This window comes from Triturus cristatus, chromosome 8 (assembly GCF_964204655.1).
Source record: "Triturus cristatus chromosome 8, aTriCri1.1, whole genome shotgun sequence".
Classification (NCBI taxonomy): domain Eukaryota; kingdom Metazoa; phylum Chordata; class Amphibia; order Caudata; family Salamandridae; genus Triturus; species Triturus cristatus.
Window position 1 is genome coordinate 1,182,274,935 of NC_140591.1, and position 18,944 is coordinate 1,182,293,878.

The 18,944-nt window shown below is 45.6% G+C and overlaps 1 protein-coding gene across 1 annotated transcript in view; it reads right to left on the reverse strand.

Annotated features, from left to right (window-relative positions):
- TUBGCP5 (tubulin gamma complex component 5) overlaps nt 1–18,944 on the reverse strand; it is a 394,755-nt gene that overhangs the window by 217,303 nt on the left and 158,508 nt on the right. The window contains exons 11-12 of the mRNA XM_085622861.1: nt 11,237–11,439; nt 10,960–11,075 (exon numbers count right to left, since the gene is read on the reverse strand). Coding sequence (XP_085478987.1) covers nt 10,960–11,075; nt 11,237–11,439 — 319 coding nt within the window. The remainder of the gene's footprint in view (nt 1–10,959; nt 11,076–11,236; nt 11,440–18,944) is intronic.

Below are 18,944 nucleotides of genomic sequence, written 5' to 3' on the forward strand. Positions count from 1 at the left end.
ACCCCTGAGCTGCTCTGCAAAATCTGTACGAACTGGAGTTTAGGGTGAATCAAAATAGATAGCGGCTGTCCTCGTGTATAGGTATGGAAAAGAATGCGGTCAATGATGAAGCGGTAGGCTTTTCCATCTCCCTCTACCTGTCTCTTTACAATCGGTAGTATGGGACTGTTACAAACATTGCTCACTACTTCCTCTACCACCCCTGCCTCTACCAAAGAGTGTATGATCTCTGTCAGAGCCTTCTCACCCTCTGGCGATATTTTGTACTGCGGCACTTTCGGTAGGGTTGCGTCCTGTCGTATTGTTACATGTACTGGGTCACTCATCATTCGTCCTACGTCTGAATCAGCCCTAGCCCATAAGTGTGATGGCAAAGTGTCCAGTAGGGATGCGTCAGTCTCGGGGATGGAAACATGTGCTGAGAAGGGTTCTCTCTATGGCGCTGGGGGTTGTCATACAGGATGACACGCACTCCGTCTGGTGAGCATCTGATAGTCGCATGGAAGTGTTTCAGAAGGTCGAGACCCATAATGGCATCTGGGGTGTTAGAAGAAAGGAGGAATGTCGTCTCGACGCTATTGTTGTCAAGGTTAAAAGGGATCGGTCGGGACAAAGGGTTGGTGGAGGGCGTACCGTCAAATCCTATTGAGGTCACATGTGAGCCTGACAAGGGTGCCCTTGGAATCAGTCGTTTGGATAGTGCACTACGTGTTGCTCTAGTGTCTACCAAAAATGGCGATTTTGTGCCCAGGACCTTAGCAGTAACATAAGGGCCTTGCTGGTCAACATAGAGCTCAACTGGATATCTCCCTTGCCCCTGGCTGTCCTATGCAAAATCGTACGTATTGTCATAATCTGTCTGTTGGTACTGATTCTGTTTGGGATGGTCAAATGCATTCACTCTTCCTGGCCTTTCTTCGTTTGCTTCACTCGCATACCCTCTCCCACGTCCTCTTCCTCTCTGTCCACTTGCTATTTCCCTCACCCCCTGCCCCTACCAGCTCCTAACAAAGCCGGGCATTGGGTTTTCCAGTGTCCATATTCTTTGCAAAATGCACATTGATCCTGGCCTAGGTCTTGACGTCCTACATATGAAGTCGATGAATTGTTTCTAGGTGGCTGTACTCTAGGGGTATCACTGGCTTGTAATTTCTGGGATACATCTGGCAGTAGTCCTTTGACGTAGTTCTTCACAAATAAGTGGTGTCCGGTTGCGGTGGACATGTCTTGTCCACTGTAATCGGAGAACACCGTTTCAAATCTGGAGAAATACTATGAGACATCCTCTTGTGGTTTCTGGCGGCACGCGGCTACTATGGACCAGTCTATCTTTTTCTCTGGGATCGGCGTTTTCTCTTACTGCACTATTTTGTCAGGGAGGTCCAATATTGCTTTAACCGGTTTTTGACCAGGGTTCCGCTGTTTATCTAGTGTGTTGAGTTGTTCCCAGGTATGACCAAGCAGTTCGGTATGGTCTATTTTCCTAATCTGTTTCCACACATCTTCTGGCAAACATAACCCGAAAAACAAGTCTATATAGGCAAGTGTCTTCATTGTTGATCCCAGAGCGGTACATAGCTCAGTGTAAAAGGCGGTGGGGTTTTTTCGTAAATCCGGTAAAGATTTACGGAACGTCAAAATGTCCTGTCTGTCCCATGGCCGATACACCCAATTGTAGACCACCCTTCCTCTAGCGTCTTGATGGTTCATATCGTCATGAGTCCCTTGTCCTCTAGGAGGTACCCAATAAGGGGCAGCTTCTTTTATCGGCATCATGCCATCTAGTTTTTCCACCGGGGGTCCTGCTATCTTAGATGTCCTGTCCTTATCTATCCGTCCTTGTTCCACGAGGTGACGGCATACTTCCAGTGTGGATGAATAGAGTTCTGTAACATCGTTGTCACCTTCATCTCCGGGGTCTACTTTCCTATAGAGAGACACTAGTCGCTCAGGCTCTACATCTTGGTACTTCTCTTCATATGCAGTAAGAGTGTGGTAACAGAGACGTACAATAAAGTATCGTTTGTGATTTTCAACATAGGAGTTGCATATGTCAGTTACATGCTCTTCTGTCTCCTTCCTATCTGTGAGGGATTTAACTATTTTATCAATGCCTGCTAGCTCATTTGTACTTAATCGCGGGGCCCTGGGCGCTCCTTTTTCTCTTGATCCTACCTCTACTACTGTATCCTTTGATGAGTCATTTGGTGTGTGTGACTCGGTGGGAGCAGAGGCGGTGGAGACTGAGGCGATCATGTCACCTCCGGCTATACTTTGGGGGTCCTGGCGTTGTACTATGTGATGAGTAGGGGCGTAAGGGGGTGGCATGTATATGATTGGGGGACCTAACAATAAATCATCATCTACCCTTTGTTTTGCCGTTAACTCGGGGTAAAGAGTCGAGGGCGTTCTAACAGGGCATTGACCTGATATTTTTGATTCCTGTTCCTTTTTATCGATTTCCTTTTCTTTTAGTTTTTCTTCTAACCTTTTACAGGCTTGGTAAGCTGATTTTCGCGTTTCTTTATCTTGTCTAGCTTCGACTGTTTTCTTTCTTTGGGCTGCCTCTTTTCGCCATAAACCAAAACTGTCAAACATGGCTGGTCTAGTTTTTTTTTTTGTGGAGAGCTAATTCTAACGTTTCTATTTTAGCGGGATCAAAAGATCCCGTCAGTGGCCACTGATCTACCCGGTCCTTCCTAGTATATTTATGCCATAGTTTGCTATAAGCTACAGTGGCTAATCCATACTTTACGTACATGTCCTTGTTAGGGGTGCCTTCCGGCGGCGCCGGCTGACTGACCTCTAACAAACGGTCCGGTCCAAAACAATTGCAATTAAACAATCTAGAGAAAACAGGCATGACTTATTTATCGGTCAAAATGAATATCTCAATCAATCAATTTTGACAAAAAGTCAGCACTACCTGTCCTTCGCTGTCTGCAAAGAGAGAGAATATTCCTATTCTTCGTTGTTTGCAAGCAGGGAATGTCTCAAATAACTCAAGAAAGGAATACTAGTATTTCAATCAAACTATTCAATCCATCAATTTAAGTCGTTTTTTTCACAACCTTACCCAGACCGTGTGGACAGTTCTTCGTCTTCCCCTTCCAGCGCCTGGTTGTCCTCTCACTCAAACAATCAATGCGGCGTTCCTCTAAGGTCCCAGTCAGGACAGCAGGTCACTCGAGAGAGGTCCGTTCGGAACCAGTGAAGTTCAGTCGATCGGCAGCCAGACGAGGGTCTTCTCAGGCAGGTATACCCCAATCGTTTAGTCGTTCACTCCGTCGTTAGGACCTCTCTACTGGACCCACGTGTCGCTGATGGGCCCTCACGTTTGAGCGCCAATTGTGAAAGACAGCGAGTCTTCTAAGACCCTCAATGCTGCCTGGTGCAGGGTTCCACCTCTAATTCACTTTGGGTTCGCTATCAAAATAATGAGACAAGCGCTGGAAACTGGAAGACAAGAAAAAGGTTTATTTCTCATGAGGAGATCACGTCAACTGCAGACACCGGGATGTCTGAGGGAGGTGTTCTGCTGATAACTCCTTTGGCTCTTCCTTTTATACAGGTTTGACACAATGCATTTGTTTCATCAACATGGTTACACAATCTTGGAGTCCCCGCCCCGGGCAGGGTGTCACACAAGCCCAACAGTATTTCTCTTCCCACCCAGGTCAAACGGACAATCTTATCTTGCAGCTGGACCTTGCTTCAGGGTCTAAAACATGTGAGACCGGCCAGATCTAAGAGTCCGTTCTGTTGATAAAAACAGGTCCCATTGTTGGTAAAAACAAGTCTTGCTGTTTGCAGTGCAATAAATCATGTTGCAAGAGTCTTTTTGGTGTTTGGAACCTGTTTGTGTAACTATGTGTAGAGAGGGGTAGAGTGTCCAAAGGTTTGCCTGTAAACAGAGATGAGAGGAAAACGGAGTTTGTGGCAGCAAGTGGCGCTGAGGTTTGTTGCGGCAATAGAGTTTATAGCCCCCAGCACACATACCAGGTCGGTCAGAGGGATGCTAGTAAGGGCAGGGTGAAACAAAGGTGGCCAACAGAGTACAAAATGGCTGTGATAGATTAAAATGACTGTAGCTTATGTGCACATAGAAATTTCCACCAGACAAGATGGCTGTGAGAAGTTGGCCTGATGTATGATGTCACTAGTTCTAGTGTACACCTTATATCAGTCCAAACAACCCTTATGGTGATTGGTTGTAAAGTCAACCTTATAGACCAGCTATCCTAGTGGTAGCATGGACAAGAGCAGTCTTAGGCTAAACTCTGAATGGCATGTGAAGCCAGCTGTGATACCATATATAATCCCTTGAATACCAAATAAAAGGACACCACAACAGATATATATATAAAATAAAGTGTATTTATTCTAGTCAAACCCTCAGCACTCTTTATGAGATTAGAGGTAAGTACAACACAGTCTTATTTATGCATACATTAAGTCACACAGGTAAGTAATACAGTTAGGCCCTAGGGGCCACGCAAACCATATACTAAGTAAGTGGTATAAGGACCACTGTCACGGAAATAGAATAGGCCTAGGCCTAGGGAATCGCTGGGGCTACACTACACTAGCAACAGTTAGGAAGTGGGAGGCCCACGGGATTCAGGTGCAGAGTGGAAACACTCACGCGTAATGCGTAAAGGTTGATAGAATTACTAGCAAGTAGAAATTAACAGTTTAAGGACACTTCTGAAGCAGCTAGAGAGTCGAGACTCGGAAACTAGACCCTAGGATAGTCACTACCCTTGTGAGCACCGAAGTACCCAAGTTACCTAGCCCACGGGCTGCGGGTGCATAGGTGTGAACTTGCGTCTGGTTTCGTCGTGGACTTCTATGGATGCCTGAAGGAAAGTTGCTGACAGGCAGTCAGTGAAGAGTGTCCGGTGGATCCCAAGGCTGGGATCAAGAAGAGAGGAGACCTGCAAGCAGAAGGGACAGAGTCAAGGTCACTAGCCAGTGACCACGTGGAACCAGGAAGGAACCAGGCGATGTCGTGAAGATTGCAGGTGAAGGTGAAGCTTGTCGTTGCAGCCACGAGGACCAGGGAACGTCGAGGACGACCAGGACCAGGAGGCGAGCTGTCCCACGAAGGCTCTTGCTGTCGGCGGCGTCGAAGTTGGACTAGGACTCACCAAGCCTTGGCAAGCGGAACCCACGAAGAACGGAGGACTTGCTTCTGGTGCAGACCAGGAAGGTCTGGGGTGCTTCTCTTTTGCAAAGAAGCAGGAGCCAGTCTGGAGAAGCCAAACCAGCGGTGAAGATTTCAGGATGCGTCGTCACAAAGGCCACTAGCCAGCGGGCAAGCAACTGGACAGACGCGGCAAGCAGGAAAATGCAGAAGGGCCCCACGCAGGACTCGTGGAGTGTGGGGGGCTGATCTTCGGTGCAGATGGTGCTTGGGGTTGGGGCTTCTCAATCCCCGGTGCACAACTTCGAGGGTGCCTCAGAAGCTGCGCTTGAAGATACTAGCCACTTTTCCCAGGTAGCCGGTCCCACGTCTCTCGTCGCCTCCACGGATCTCAGCTCGGCTGTGGATGTGGATCAGGGTCGGAGAAGTCTGGAAGTCAAGGCTCTGGTCGGGCTCTGCAGTCGGTCCCTCGTAGAACTTTAGCAAAGCAAAGGGTAGTCTCTTGATGGTGCCTGTTTGCACAGGGTAGCCACTCCTTAGCCACAAGGGAGATTCTTCAGTCTTCTTCTTTCGTCGAATGTCGAAGGTCCAGAGTTTCTGTTCAAGTTGCAGGTTCAGGATAATCTAATCTCCTGGGGCCCAGCTACCACTCTTATACTAATCTGGGGGGCTGGGTTGTCTACTAGGTCACGCCTTATGGGTGGGACCTGGGAGGGGGGTGGTTACACCCCCTTCCCTTTGTCCAGTTTCGCGCCAGGACTGGGGCTGGAGTGCCCCAGCACCGGTTTGAAATGGACTATGCATGGGACACCTTGTGTGCCCCAGGCATGTCTCATTCCTTTCAGCCCTCCCTGCCCCAATACACTAAAGTCTGTCTGGGGAGGTGCTAGCACCTCCCCAAGCAGGAAACCTATTGTCCAAGCCTCCCTTGCCGGGATCACTCCCAGCAGCAGGAGGTCAGACTTGTGTCTGTGGCAGCAGCATCCATTTTGTGATGCTGAGGCTTTGGTTAGAGTTAAACAGCAAAGTAGGATTTTAACATGTCTCTCCCTCTAGAAGGGAGGAATAATATCCTCATCACCAGAAATGGTATTGGGGTATTATTCCACAGTGTTAGACACCTTACACGACATGTTTTGATACAGCCAAACCATAGTTACCATAACCGTCTAAGATTATAAGGCACTTTAAGAGTATATGGTAGGCTATATCATAGAACAGCTATAAGGACATGGTTCCGAAAGCTGCAGACAGGCTCAGCTCATGCTAGAGCACCATCTCACATGTTACCAAGCACTCTGCCTCCAGGATTATTAAGGCCTGCCATAGGAGTGGCTAATAGGTACACATGTGTCTATTTTAAGGGTAGATATAGGTATACTATATCTAAGCAAGGGGTGATTACACGACCTTGCCCCAGCTGAGTGATCAGCCAGTTGTGTCTGATTGGAAGGCCAGACCAGGGGTGGCATAATACATGCTGCAGCCCCTGGGAGGCCTAGGGTACACCTATGCCCTGGGTACCTAGGGTACACTGTACAGGGTCCAATAAGGTGATCCTTACCAATTGGGAATGTACCTAGGGTACATGGAGTCCATTTTAAAGAGAGAGAAGACAGCCTGAGACCCTGAATGGCAGGATCTCAGGCCAACTAAGTCGAAAAACCAGCTAGACACTAGGCAAAAAGTTGGGGGTAACCATAGTCAGATATCCACCTTCCTACAATGGCGCAGGCAATGTTCACGATTGTCGTTTTGCTTTTAACAGTACACATCCTTTGCATCAGGCATATTAACCCTCTGTGTTACCTTAGATGAGTCAAAACTGTCACTAAACAAAACTCCATCTCTCTCCAGTGGGTACATTAATAACTTAAGTTATCTTGACACTTTTATTGTTGCCTAAAACTATTGGATATACAAGGAATTCTGTAGAGGGTGCTTTCAAAACTGCTGCACTACTGCAAAAAAGGCCCACAGCAACAAAAACGTCCCCCCTCCTTCCAGCCTCCGGAGAATTGCCCGATGCCCAGTATGGCCAGTCCGGCCTTAACAGCTGTCCTCTCAGGCTTCTGACTCTCAAGATGATCTTTTTGGTGACCAAATACACATTGGCCCGGATGGTGTAAGCGAGCTTCAGGCTCTCTCGGTCCTAACCACCACATATTTCCTTTTTTCAAGACAAGCTGGTTCTCTCTAAACACATGCCTCCTTCTTACCCAAGGTGCAGACCTCCTTTCACGTCAGTCAAGCGGTCAACCTTCCAGAATTCTTTGCTCCACCTCACCCCTCTAAGGAGGAGGAGAGGCTCGATTGTTTGGATCCAAAAAGGGCCCTTAGTTTTTATATTGATCGAACCAAGGACCATCAACTGGTAAATCAGCTTTTTGTTCGATTCGCCAGAGTAAAGAAGGGCAGTGCTCTGCAAAAGAGGACCATCTCACTATGGATTATACTCTTGCATAAAAATCTGCTGCACATAAAAATCTGCTAATGTTTAAAGTAGGAATGAGAGTGACCCCTTTGACCAACCAGGGGAATAGACGCTGGCAGTCGGGAAGACGAGAGGACCCCAATTTGCAGTCATCTAAGATCTTCGAGACGGTAAATTTGCGTTTAAACAGAGAGGCAAACATTACAACCAGGAAGCGATATATGCTTACCTTATTCGGAATTAAAGAAACAACAACAAAGAAAGTGGCTTCCCCATAAAACACGGCAAGAATCTCCGAAGAGAAAGAAAGGAGAAGGGTCAAAAATCATTCTGCACGTATTTTGACGGCAATACCGCTTGATAAGATGTTGTTGACACAATTACAAGAATAAGTAGATAATCCCCGAATCTGAAGAATCCAAGACATGCTATAAGGAGCTTATTGCAACGGCAACCATTCAGTGCCTACAATAATTTGAGAGGATGAGACAATTCTTGTCTTGAAAAAGATGGACAATTAGATTAAAACCATCGAAACGCGTCGACGCAATACTACAACACAATCTGTGGGAACAGCTTTTTTGATAAGACACTATATCTACATATTGTGTATAGGAAAAGCTCTGTTGAGATTTATGAGCAGATGTGTTAATCAATGACAAATTGTACTGTCTTTTTTTGTCTCTCCACTTCTGGTTTATGAGTTTGTTAATCGTTTAGCACAATTATTGTGCACTGTCGTGTCTGTATAAATATATTCTAATAAGATATATTTATTGTGCCTTTTGATTCAGCAGAACTTATTTGTTTACTGGCAATAGAAAAAAATCTCTTCATCGGATCAAATTTTGTTTTTGTATTATGTGTTTTTAACTGGCTTTTAATAAAATATGATGTCTTTTTAAATTACATAGTGGTATGTTTTTATACTAATTAGATATATCCTAACACATGGGCTTATGTTTTGTACTTCTGTTGAAAACAACCCAGTCTACTCTAATACCATTTTCTCACCACGGGAAATCTCTTCCTACCATAAAAATCTGCTACACATAGGTAAAAAAGCAGCCTCCAGAAGGACCGAGGGCTCATACCACCACAGTCAATGCTGCGACTACTTAATTAGTACACAGTGTCTGTTCTCGACATATGCAACCCACAGGAACATAGGCATTACTCCATACATTCACGAAGCACTACTGTCTGGATGTCAGGTCCTTGGAGAAGTGGCACTTTGCCCGCTCTGTCCTGCAGGATTTCTTCGTTTAAGTTAGTTTACAGCCCCTCTACCAGGAGGTTAGTAATGTGGTATCTATTTTGAGGTAAGGAATTTTAGGTTAGGAGTCTTTTCCAGAAGAACAAGTTACTTACTTTCGGGAATGCCTTTCCTTGTAGAGACCCTATCTAACCACAGATTCCTTACCAACCCTCCTTTCCTCCTCCTTTTTGAATTGCACGTCTTCATATGGAAGCTCCGCTTAGATCCAGCACACTGGTCACAACCATTCTGACATGGCTCTGCGTCTGTGGGCACGGAATGTGTCACAAAAGAAACTGATGTTAGAGCACCAGGGTGGTACCTATATAAGCACAGCGCATGTCATATCCAGCGCAGATGACACTGTTGTGGACTCCTCTATTGGCGTGCAGAGGTACTAGGTTTTCCAGATCCAGTTTGACAACTGGGGAATAATCTAAGGTAAGGGAACAATGGTTCAAAGTCTCTTCCAGAAAAGCATAGACCAAAAGCACAATCCAAGAATATGATCCTCCAGATAGTATCTGAACAAGGTGTTTTGCGGGCGACAGTGAGTGTAGAGAGGTGGACTGATCCCGTGCATTAATACAAGGAGGAGGCTTCTTTGCTGCTTGTACTAGAATGTCTTTCAACCTCTCTGATCCCAGATAAAACCAGCGTTAACAATCTCAAATTAACAAACATACTTCTGACTGGCCAAAAAAGTAAAGTCAGGGTGACAGTAGCTCTTTCAAGGCCTTATAGCTGAAAATTGAGTGTGAGTGTCTTGATGCAGAAAACAAACCACCCGATAGACAAAACATTTTGAGACCCCTAATTTTCACTAAAGAGAGCATTAAGTGTCACCTGAAGTTAAAAAGAAAGATTGTGATTCACAGATCAACAACTGAAGACATTTAAACTTACTGATGAATTTTCCAAAAGTGAGATAAGTGCAAATGGGTAGTGTTATTCACAAACATTGTAAATTACGTCACTCTCAATTTGCACGCCTGCACACACAGGTAAAACATGCCAGAGAAAGTATGAAAAATGAGTGTTCCCTAGAAATCCATAATAACACTGCATTATCAAAAGGCAGAGGAAGGGACATGTACACTTGGACAAAAAATTACTCAGGAGAAGAAAAAATTATTAAAGTAAAACTTATTTGTAACAGTAAACCAGTATAATAGCTACAAGGGAAAAATCCACTAGGTTAAGGTTAGGCACAGAAATGTACGCTTTTTATCAATTTCACTATATAACCTTTCAGATGTTTTCAAATCCCAAAAAAATGAGTAACTTTATAAAAATGGTATGTGCAAGCCTACGACTTGTCAAGTTACTTTCTTGTAACTGAGGGCTTATAAAATATGTGTGCTGAAAAGCCTAGCTCCTATAAAAGAGTGCACATTGTCAGCAGTCAGTAGACTGAACAGCCAGGCATCTAGGTCTGCCACCCTCTCCAATAAAACCATGGCAGATATTAGTAAAATAGAGCAATGAAACAGGGTCTGCAGACTGCAATACGGGAAATTTGACAGGGCTAAAATCCATAAAAGTTGAAATGTTGAGTACTGTGACTAAGCTTTAAACAAGACTTAATGATCTGGTGAGCAAAGTGAAAAGCAGCATTTTGCAGTTAACAGGAGTACAGCATAAACAGGCAAAGGTATGTCAAGCCTTTCTATTAATTGTTCCACTGTCTTCACAGATCAATCCCTGATCAACAAACACACGATTTGTTTTTTTTTTCTGCACTGAAGCATGAGACACGGGTAGCTATTGTCAACATATAGCAAGAATTACTTAAACCCTCACTAAGCTCACGACACTCGAGCATGCATCAACAGAATGTCATGAAAGTAAGATATATCCCATACTCTAAGGTTTCTTCGTTGGATTACACAAAATGCACCTTGCTGCCGTGTCTGCATAAAAAGAAATATCAACATAGACATGAAACAAGATATTCATTTAAGAGAAAAAAGCTTTCTGCATAAATTAAACATTGTATGACAGAGTAATTGTGAAGAGTTTGCATGATAAATGGATCAAAAGCTAAAAACAACAAGATTTGTTAATTAATGTATTCAGCTAAAGCCATGAAGGAGAGTCATAAATTATTATACTAGTTACCCCTGAATGATAAATTCCTTCGCAGGATCAAATAAATTTCCATGAACTATCCATTCATCAACAATCTCTAAATAAGGCCGCACCGTCTCAACCCAGAGAGAAAAAAGTAGAGCCACCTGCAAAAAGAAAAAATAATTTTCTTTTCAGGGTTAACAACACACTTTTAAATGATGCACAACAGCACTTTATGCCACAATAAGCATATTAAAAGCAAGAAATGGTGCAGTGCTGATTGAAAGAATAGAGTTCCATCCCCTTGAGAAAGGCCCACACCTACCGTATGCTCAGACGCTTCTCCAATGTTGTCGTATTCAAGAATCGCTTTATAGAGTGTATTGAGCAGATGAGATGCTTTCACAACATTCCGCGTGTCTGGTGGCACTTCGGCAACACCAGTGCTGAAAATCTTGTGGAGGACCTTGAGTTGGGCAAATCTGGGTGCCAACTGGTTTACTACTATTGCAAGGGTCACTGTTTGATCTAAAGAACAGAACAAAAAGTAAACAAAGTTTAAAACAAAAAAAACACAAATATCTGTTAGCAAGAACTGAAAGAACAAGTTACTTACCTTCAAGTAATGATCTCTCTTGTAGACACTCTAATTGCAGATTCCTCACATTTAGAATATTTCCCGCGCCGGACTTGATCTGAAAAAGGTTCAGCATAGTTCCTGCATGCCTGTAAGGTGTGTGTCGTGTAGCTCAGTGTCAACTCCGCTTCGCCCCATAATGATGACTATATTTGCATATAGGCAACAACCTAGCCAGTGAAAGTCAGTTTCTTTTTGGATCTCATCCATATCCTTGGACGCAGACCCCAAAACCCAATTGTTTGTGCCAGTGTGGGACCTTTTTGGATGGTAAAGAGTCCACTGCTCACAACGGGAATGTGGGAGGGTGGTGAGGAATCTGTGGTTGGATAAAGTATTCACCAGAAGGAGCATCACTGAAGGTAACTTATTCTTCTGATGGATGCTTCTAACTGCAGATTCCTCAACTTTAGAATAGATTCCAAAGCAGTACCACCCCTGGTGATGGGTCTGCGGAATGACTCGGACCAAAAAGTCCTGTAGGACAGAATGCCATTCCCGCCGGACCGGACTATCAAGGCAGTATGGCTTCGTCAACATGTGCACTGATGCCCAAGTTGACAGATGTCCAGGACAGGCACTCCATACGGCAACACATTGGTAGCATCCTTGGCCCTAGTGGAATGGACCCTAAAACCCTTCTGGAGGATGCTTATTCAATTCAAAGCATTTCTTAAGCGCACTGCTACCCGACGGGCTTCCCAGGATCTCCCATTCTCCTAGGGAATCACTATAACACAAGCAAGTATGTTTAAAGCTGTTTCCTGAAAGTGAGCAAATAGTCATTCTGCCCGGGCACTAGCTTATTCGCCATCATATAGTAGATCTTAATGCAGAAGACAATCCACCAGGAGAAGGGAAATGCTACTTACCAGTATGCATCTGTTCTTGGCATGTAGAGCTGCAGATCCACACACTAGCATAGTAGTTCGCCATCTGGTGTTGGGCTCGGATGCTTGCACCTTGTTGTTGTCTTGGAAGAAGTCTTTGTAGTCACGAGTTAGGCGACTCCTCCCTTGGACGATAGTGCGCAAGGGCATCAACTCCATCCTTAGATTGTTTTTCGCCATGATAGGAAATGATGGAGTTAGTAGAAGAAAAAGAGATGTACATGTGTGTATATCTAAGTAAGCTAGAAATGGAACAGATACAGGTCCCGGGGACGTGGGTGGGCGTGTGTGGATCTGCAGCTCTACATGCCAAGAACAGATGCATACTGGTAAGTAGCATTTCCCGTTCGAGGCATATGAGCTGCAGTTCACACACTAGCATAGACTATACATCAGTATCTCCCCTAGCGGTGGTCACCTGTATCGGTTGCAGTAGTTTGAAATAAAGTTTTAAGGACAGCTTGGCCCACAGAAGGTTGGTGCTTTGCTTGTACGTCAACAGAGTAGTGTTTAGTGAAGGTGTGTGTTGTAGACCATGTAGCTGCCTTACAAATGTCTTCTAAGGGAATGTTCCCTAAGAATGCCATGGAAGCCCCTAGTTTGCGTGTGGAATGCGCTCTAGGGGGAACTGTTAATGTGTGTTTAGCTTTTTGGTAGCATATTTGGATACATTTAACTATCCACCTTGCAATCCCAGATTTGGAGATGGGGTTACCCTTATGTGGGGGAGAGAAAGCCACAAACAATTGTTTTGTTTTGCGGAAAGATTTAGTTCTGTCAATGTAATAAAGAAGGGCTCTTTTAACATCTAAGGTGTGAAGAGCTCTCTCCGCTACAGAGTCTGGGTTTGGAAAGAACACTGGTAACTCCACTAACTGGTTAAGATGAAAAGGAGATATGACTTTTGGAAGGAATTTGGGATTTGTCCTAAGAACTACTTTGTTACGATGTAATTGTAAGAATGGTTCTTGTATGGTTAAAGCCTGGATCCCACTCACTCTTCTGAGAGATGCGATTGCAATAAGGAAAGCTACTTTTCATGTAAGGAACTGCAGTTCGCATTTATGTAGAGGTTCAAATGGGGGTCTGATAAGCCTAGTAAGAACAATGTTTAGATTCCACACCGGAGAGGGTGGTAATCTGGGAGGAATAATTCTTTTAAGTGCTTCCATGAAGGCTTTGATCGCAGGGACTCTAAAAAGTGACAAGTGTTGTCGATTTTGTAAGTAAGCTGCGAGTGCTGCTAGATGCAGACGTATGGATGAGTATGCTAAGTTACATCTTTGCAAATGTAGGAAGTAGCAAATGATGTTCTGGATGGAGGCATCCAGTGGGTGTATATTATTGTTAGTGCAGTAAATGGCAAATCTTTTCCATTTTGCAGCATAGTAAGCTCTAGTAGTAGGTCTTCTAGCTTTTTTGATAATGTTCATGCAGTCCGGTGGAAGGTTAAAGTAACCGAACTCTAGGACTTCAGGAACCAGATAGCTAGATTCAGTTGAGCTGGATCTGGATGTCTGATGTCTCCATGGTTCTGGGTTATTAAGGACGGGGCGAGATGTAGTTTTTGGTGTGGAACTAGTGAGAGTTCCAGTAGTGTTGTGAACCACGGTTGGCTTGCCCATGTGGGAGCTACTAGGATCAGTTTGAGAGATTGTTGCCTGAGCTTGCGTACCACTAGTGGAATGAGTGGGAGAGGCGGAAAAGCGTACGCAAATCTGCCTGACCAGTTCATCCATATCGCATTGCCTTTTGACTCCGGGTGCGGAAACCTGGCGGTGAAGGTTGGGCATTTTGCGTTTCCGTGTGTGGCGAACAGATCTATGTCTGGTTGGCCCCACATTTGGAAAAAGGGTAGTAGAACTTGGGGATGTAGTTCCCACTCGTGAATCTGTTGTGTCTGTCGACTTAACAGATCCGTAATTTGATTGTGAACTCCTGGAAGGTGTTCTGCAAGTAGGTATATGTTCTGAGGAATAGCCCATCTCCAAATGTTCTGTGCGAGCTGGGACAGCTGCAAAGAATGTGTGCCTCCTTGTTTTTGTATGCAATACATGGCTGTCATGTTGTCCGTCCGGATGAGGACAGCCTTGTTCTGTACATGTAGTTGGAAGGATTTTAGTACTAGGAATACTGCCAGCAGTTCTAGGTGATTGATATGAAGCACTTTTAGTTGAGTGTTCCATTTTCCCTGAGTTGTGTGTCCGAGGAGATGGGTTCCCAATCCTGTGAGTGATGTGCCTGTCATCAGCACTATCTGTGGAAGAGGCTCGAGGAACGTCGCCCTTTGGACATGTTTGTTATGTTCTACCACTGTAGAGAGCGATGTGTGCGGCTGTCCACCAACACCAGATCTGTAAGTTGTCCTTGAGCCTGGTTCCACTGACGCGCTAGACATTCCTGTAAGGGACGCATTTGAAGTTTTGCATAAGGCACAATGAAGATGCAAGATGCCATCATGCCTATGAGTTGCATGAACACTCTGGCTGGAAGAGAGTGTTGGTTTTGAAATTTTGTGATAAGAGTTTGTATACTGGCTATCCTGGCTGGACTGGGATATGCTAGTGCTGTGGAGGTATTTATTGTGGCTCCTAGATATTGGTGTATATGAGAGGGCTGGAGATGCGACTTGGTGTAGTTGATGGTGAACCCCAAATTGTGTAACATTTGGATGGTTTGGCGAGTGTGTAGAACACATTGGTCGAATGAATTGGCTTTTATTAGCCACTCGTCTAGATATGGGAAGACATGAATTTGTTGTCTTCTGAGATGTGCTGCTACTACCGCAAGACATTTCGTGAATACTCTTGTTGCGGTGGTCACTCCGAATGGAAGGACTCTGAACTGGTAGTGTTGTCCGTCCACTACAAACCTTAGGTACTTCCTGTGAGCAGGATGTATGAGAATGTGGAAGTAGGCGTCCTTGAGATCTAGTGTGGCAAGGAAATTGCCTTGTTGCAGCAGCGGGAGCACTTGTTGAAGAGTGATCATATGGAAATGATCTGAGTGTATATACAGATTTAGGGGTCTGAGGTAGAATATTGGTCTCAGAGTCCCGTCCTTTTTGGGTATTAGGAAGTACAGTAAGTAAACCCCTGTTCCTTGATGCTCTAAGGGAACTGGCTCTATTGCGTGCTTTTGAAGCAGTGAGAGAACCTCTTGTTTGAGGAGCGTAAGATGGTCTGCAGACATTGAACGCTGTTTGGGTAGTATGTGTGGGGGGGTGGCTGTAAGTTCCAGGCAGTAACCATACGGGATAATTTGTCTTACCCACCTGTCTGTTGTGATGGAATTCCAGACAGGTAGGAAATGTGTTAATCTGTCCACGACCGGAGTGGAATGGTCTGGGGGAGCGGAGGAAAGTCACTGTTTTGTGGCAGGGGAGGTGCTAGTGTTATTACCTCGACCTCTTCCTTTATTGTTGTTTCCTCTGTATCCGCCTCTTAAATATCCTCTACTGGGGGATGTTTGTGTAGTGGCTTCAAATGAAGCTGAGGTGTCTGCGCCCATGTTTTTGGAGGCTCCTCTATAGAAGGAGCGAAGAAAGGAGACACGCGTTGGTGGAGACTGTAACGCTCCCATGGATTTAGCAGTCTCGGTGTCCTTTTTCATTTTTTCAAGTGCAGTGTCCACAGCCGGGCCAAAAAGCGGTTCTTGGTTGAAGGGCTGACTAAGTATGGTAGTCTGGACCTCCTGCTTAAAGCCTGAAATGCGCAGCCAGGCATGTCGTCTAAGGAGTACACTGGTGTTGATTGATCTAGAGGCAGTGTCTGCTGCGTCAAGTGCACATTTAATTGACGCATTTGAAATTAGCTTGCCCTTTTGGATAAGGTAATTTGCCGGGTTTTATACTGGTCAGGCAGATGCTGCAATAGGTTTTCCAGCTGGTCATAATGTGCCCTGTCATATCGTGCCAGCAGTGCTTGTGTGTTGGCAATACGCCAGTGATTGGCTGCCTGTGCTGCTACCCTTTTGCCAGAAGCTTCTAGCAATTTGGATTCTTTATCCGGGGCGGGGAGGCACATCCCCGGAGGTCTGGGAGTCGGCGCGCTTTCTAGCGTTGGAAACGACTAGAGAATCCAAAGGCAACTGTCCTTTGATGTAAGTAGGATCTTCAGGGGCAGGCCTATATTTCTTATCTATCCTAGGGCTAAGAATCTTGGCACGTACGGGATATTTAAATACTTCGGGGGCATGCTTAATGAATCCTTTGATCATTGGTAAAATTTGCACTGACTTTTGGGATTGTTCAAATGTATCTAAGAGGAAGTCTTCCTCTGGTGCGTCTGAGTGCATTGTGACACCATGATTAAGTGCAGCCCTATTTAATAACTGTCCAAACCCAAGGTGATCATCTGGGGGAGATGGTTTTGAGGGATATGCCTGTGGGTCTGGGAGGTCTGGTAGATCTGTTGGGATAGGGTATTCCCAATCATCTTGTGGGGAGGTATCTGGATCCGTGAACGGGTCATTTGGATCACCCCCCCCCCAGGTCATCATCATCATCTGGAGGTGGTGGAGAAGTTAGAGGTAAGGGTGATATGGGGAGAGGAGGTGGGTTAGAAGGTAATATAGGAGAAGGAGGCGTAGGTGATGTGGCAGAGTCCTTCTGTACAGGAACTGGAGCAGGTGGTGTGTCCAGTTTTCTCTTTTTACATGGCACAGCCGTGACATGTCCTGTTTTTGGGTTTATATAAATCTTTTTCTGCCTTTGATCAATAGGATCTGGGTGAAAAAGTTCTTGTTCCTCGGGAACCGCTTTCGGTGCCGATTCTTTCGGTTCCGAGCGAGGCTGCGGTTTACCCTTATGGTCTTTGGCCTTAGGAGGCGTATTAGAGTCCTAAGGCTTTTGATTCGTGCCGAGGATGTTGGTTTCGGAGCCGAAGCCGGATTTTTAGGCTTGGAAACGTTCGAAGCCGGCTTATCCACGGGCCTCTGGGTTTTCGGGGCCGTTTTCGGAGCAGAGTGTTCCTTTGGCTTCGGTGCCGAAGGTGCCGGCGGGACAATTACATGAGGTTTGCACAGTCCCGAGCTACCGGGAGGCTCGTCCCTTTTCTTCGGAGGCGAGCCCGGAGGTGGGGCTTCTGAAGGATGTTTTCGGTCTCGACTGGGGCCAACAGGCGAAGTCTTGACCACTGCCTTCGGTTTTGGAGGGGTTGGGGTAGGGGCAGTAGTACTCACTCGTTGCCCAGGAGTGATGGGGTTGTCTGAGTCTTCTGCCTCTGACACGATTTCGAGAGCTTCGGAGTCTTCTTCTGGGACATCGGGGCCTTCATCAAAGATGTCCTCTGGTTCCGGAGCTGGTCTCTGCGCCATGATGTGTCGTCGAGCCCTTCGATACCGAATAGTCTTCTTCGATCGAAAGGATGCGCAGGCTGGACAACTGGACTCGTCGTGTTCAGGTGATAGGCACAGATTGCAGACCTTGTGATGGTCACTGTGCAGGAACTTTTCTCCACACAGGGGGCATTTTTTAAATGGCGTCCTTTCCATGAGTCGTAGGCCTTACGGCGTGGATAGGCCCAGCGGCCCGCGTCGACGACTGGAATCGAGACGATGAAGTCGGGTGGAAGCTGAAAGTGAATCCGATGATTATTTCGAAGTTTTGCGCTTCGAAATGGCGGAAAAAAACAATCTAAGGATGGAGTTGATGCCCATGCGCACTATCGTCCAAGGGAGGAGTCACCTAACTCGTGACTACAAAGACTTCTTCCAAGACAACAACAAGATGCAAGCATCCGAGTCCAACACCAGATGGCGATCTACTATGCTAGTGTGTGATCTGCAGCTCATATGCCTCGAACAGAGTTTTTCTGTATTGCTTTGCCTTGCCTTTCTTTGCCCTAAAGAACCCCAATAGTCTTTGGTACAATCAGTGTATGAGTGAAGAGCTGTTTTGGGGTCCAAACGATGGAGTCTCTCCTCTTCTAAGGGATGAGGTGGGAAAAAGATCGGCAGAAAAGTGATTGACTGTCTGACTTAAAAGTCAATCACATATTTTGGCAGAAAGGCTGCTCTAGTTTCGAGCCCCACTTAATCAGGAAAAAAGGTATTGTAGGGCAGCTGTTTGACAGAGCTTGAAGCTCACTCACACAGCAAGCTGAACTTATCACAATAATAAACACCATCTTCATGGTCAAAAGACGTAGGGAACATCTGTGCAATGGCTCAAAATGGTACACATAATGAAGGTTTAACACAGACATGTACTCGGGCCCACAGAATCCAACATGGATGACAGAATCAGGCCATCAAAACATGAGGGCAGTGAGGTAATCTTCAACAAGGACGCATACCTTCAGCATAATGCAGCTGAGGAAGAGGGGCAGAGTGAGGCCTCATCTAAGGACGCCACTGAACGTGTTATGGCGACAACTGAGCGGGATGTGAGCGGAGGAAGGAGCGCCCCGACTGAGAGCAGGAGAACCCTTCAGGAGAAGACCGCAAGCACCGAGGTACCCCGTTTACCTGTCCGGCGGCAGGAAGAGGAGGGCGCGAAGAAGTCA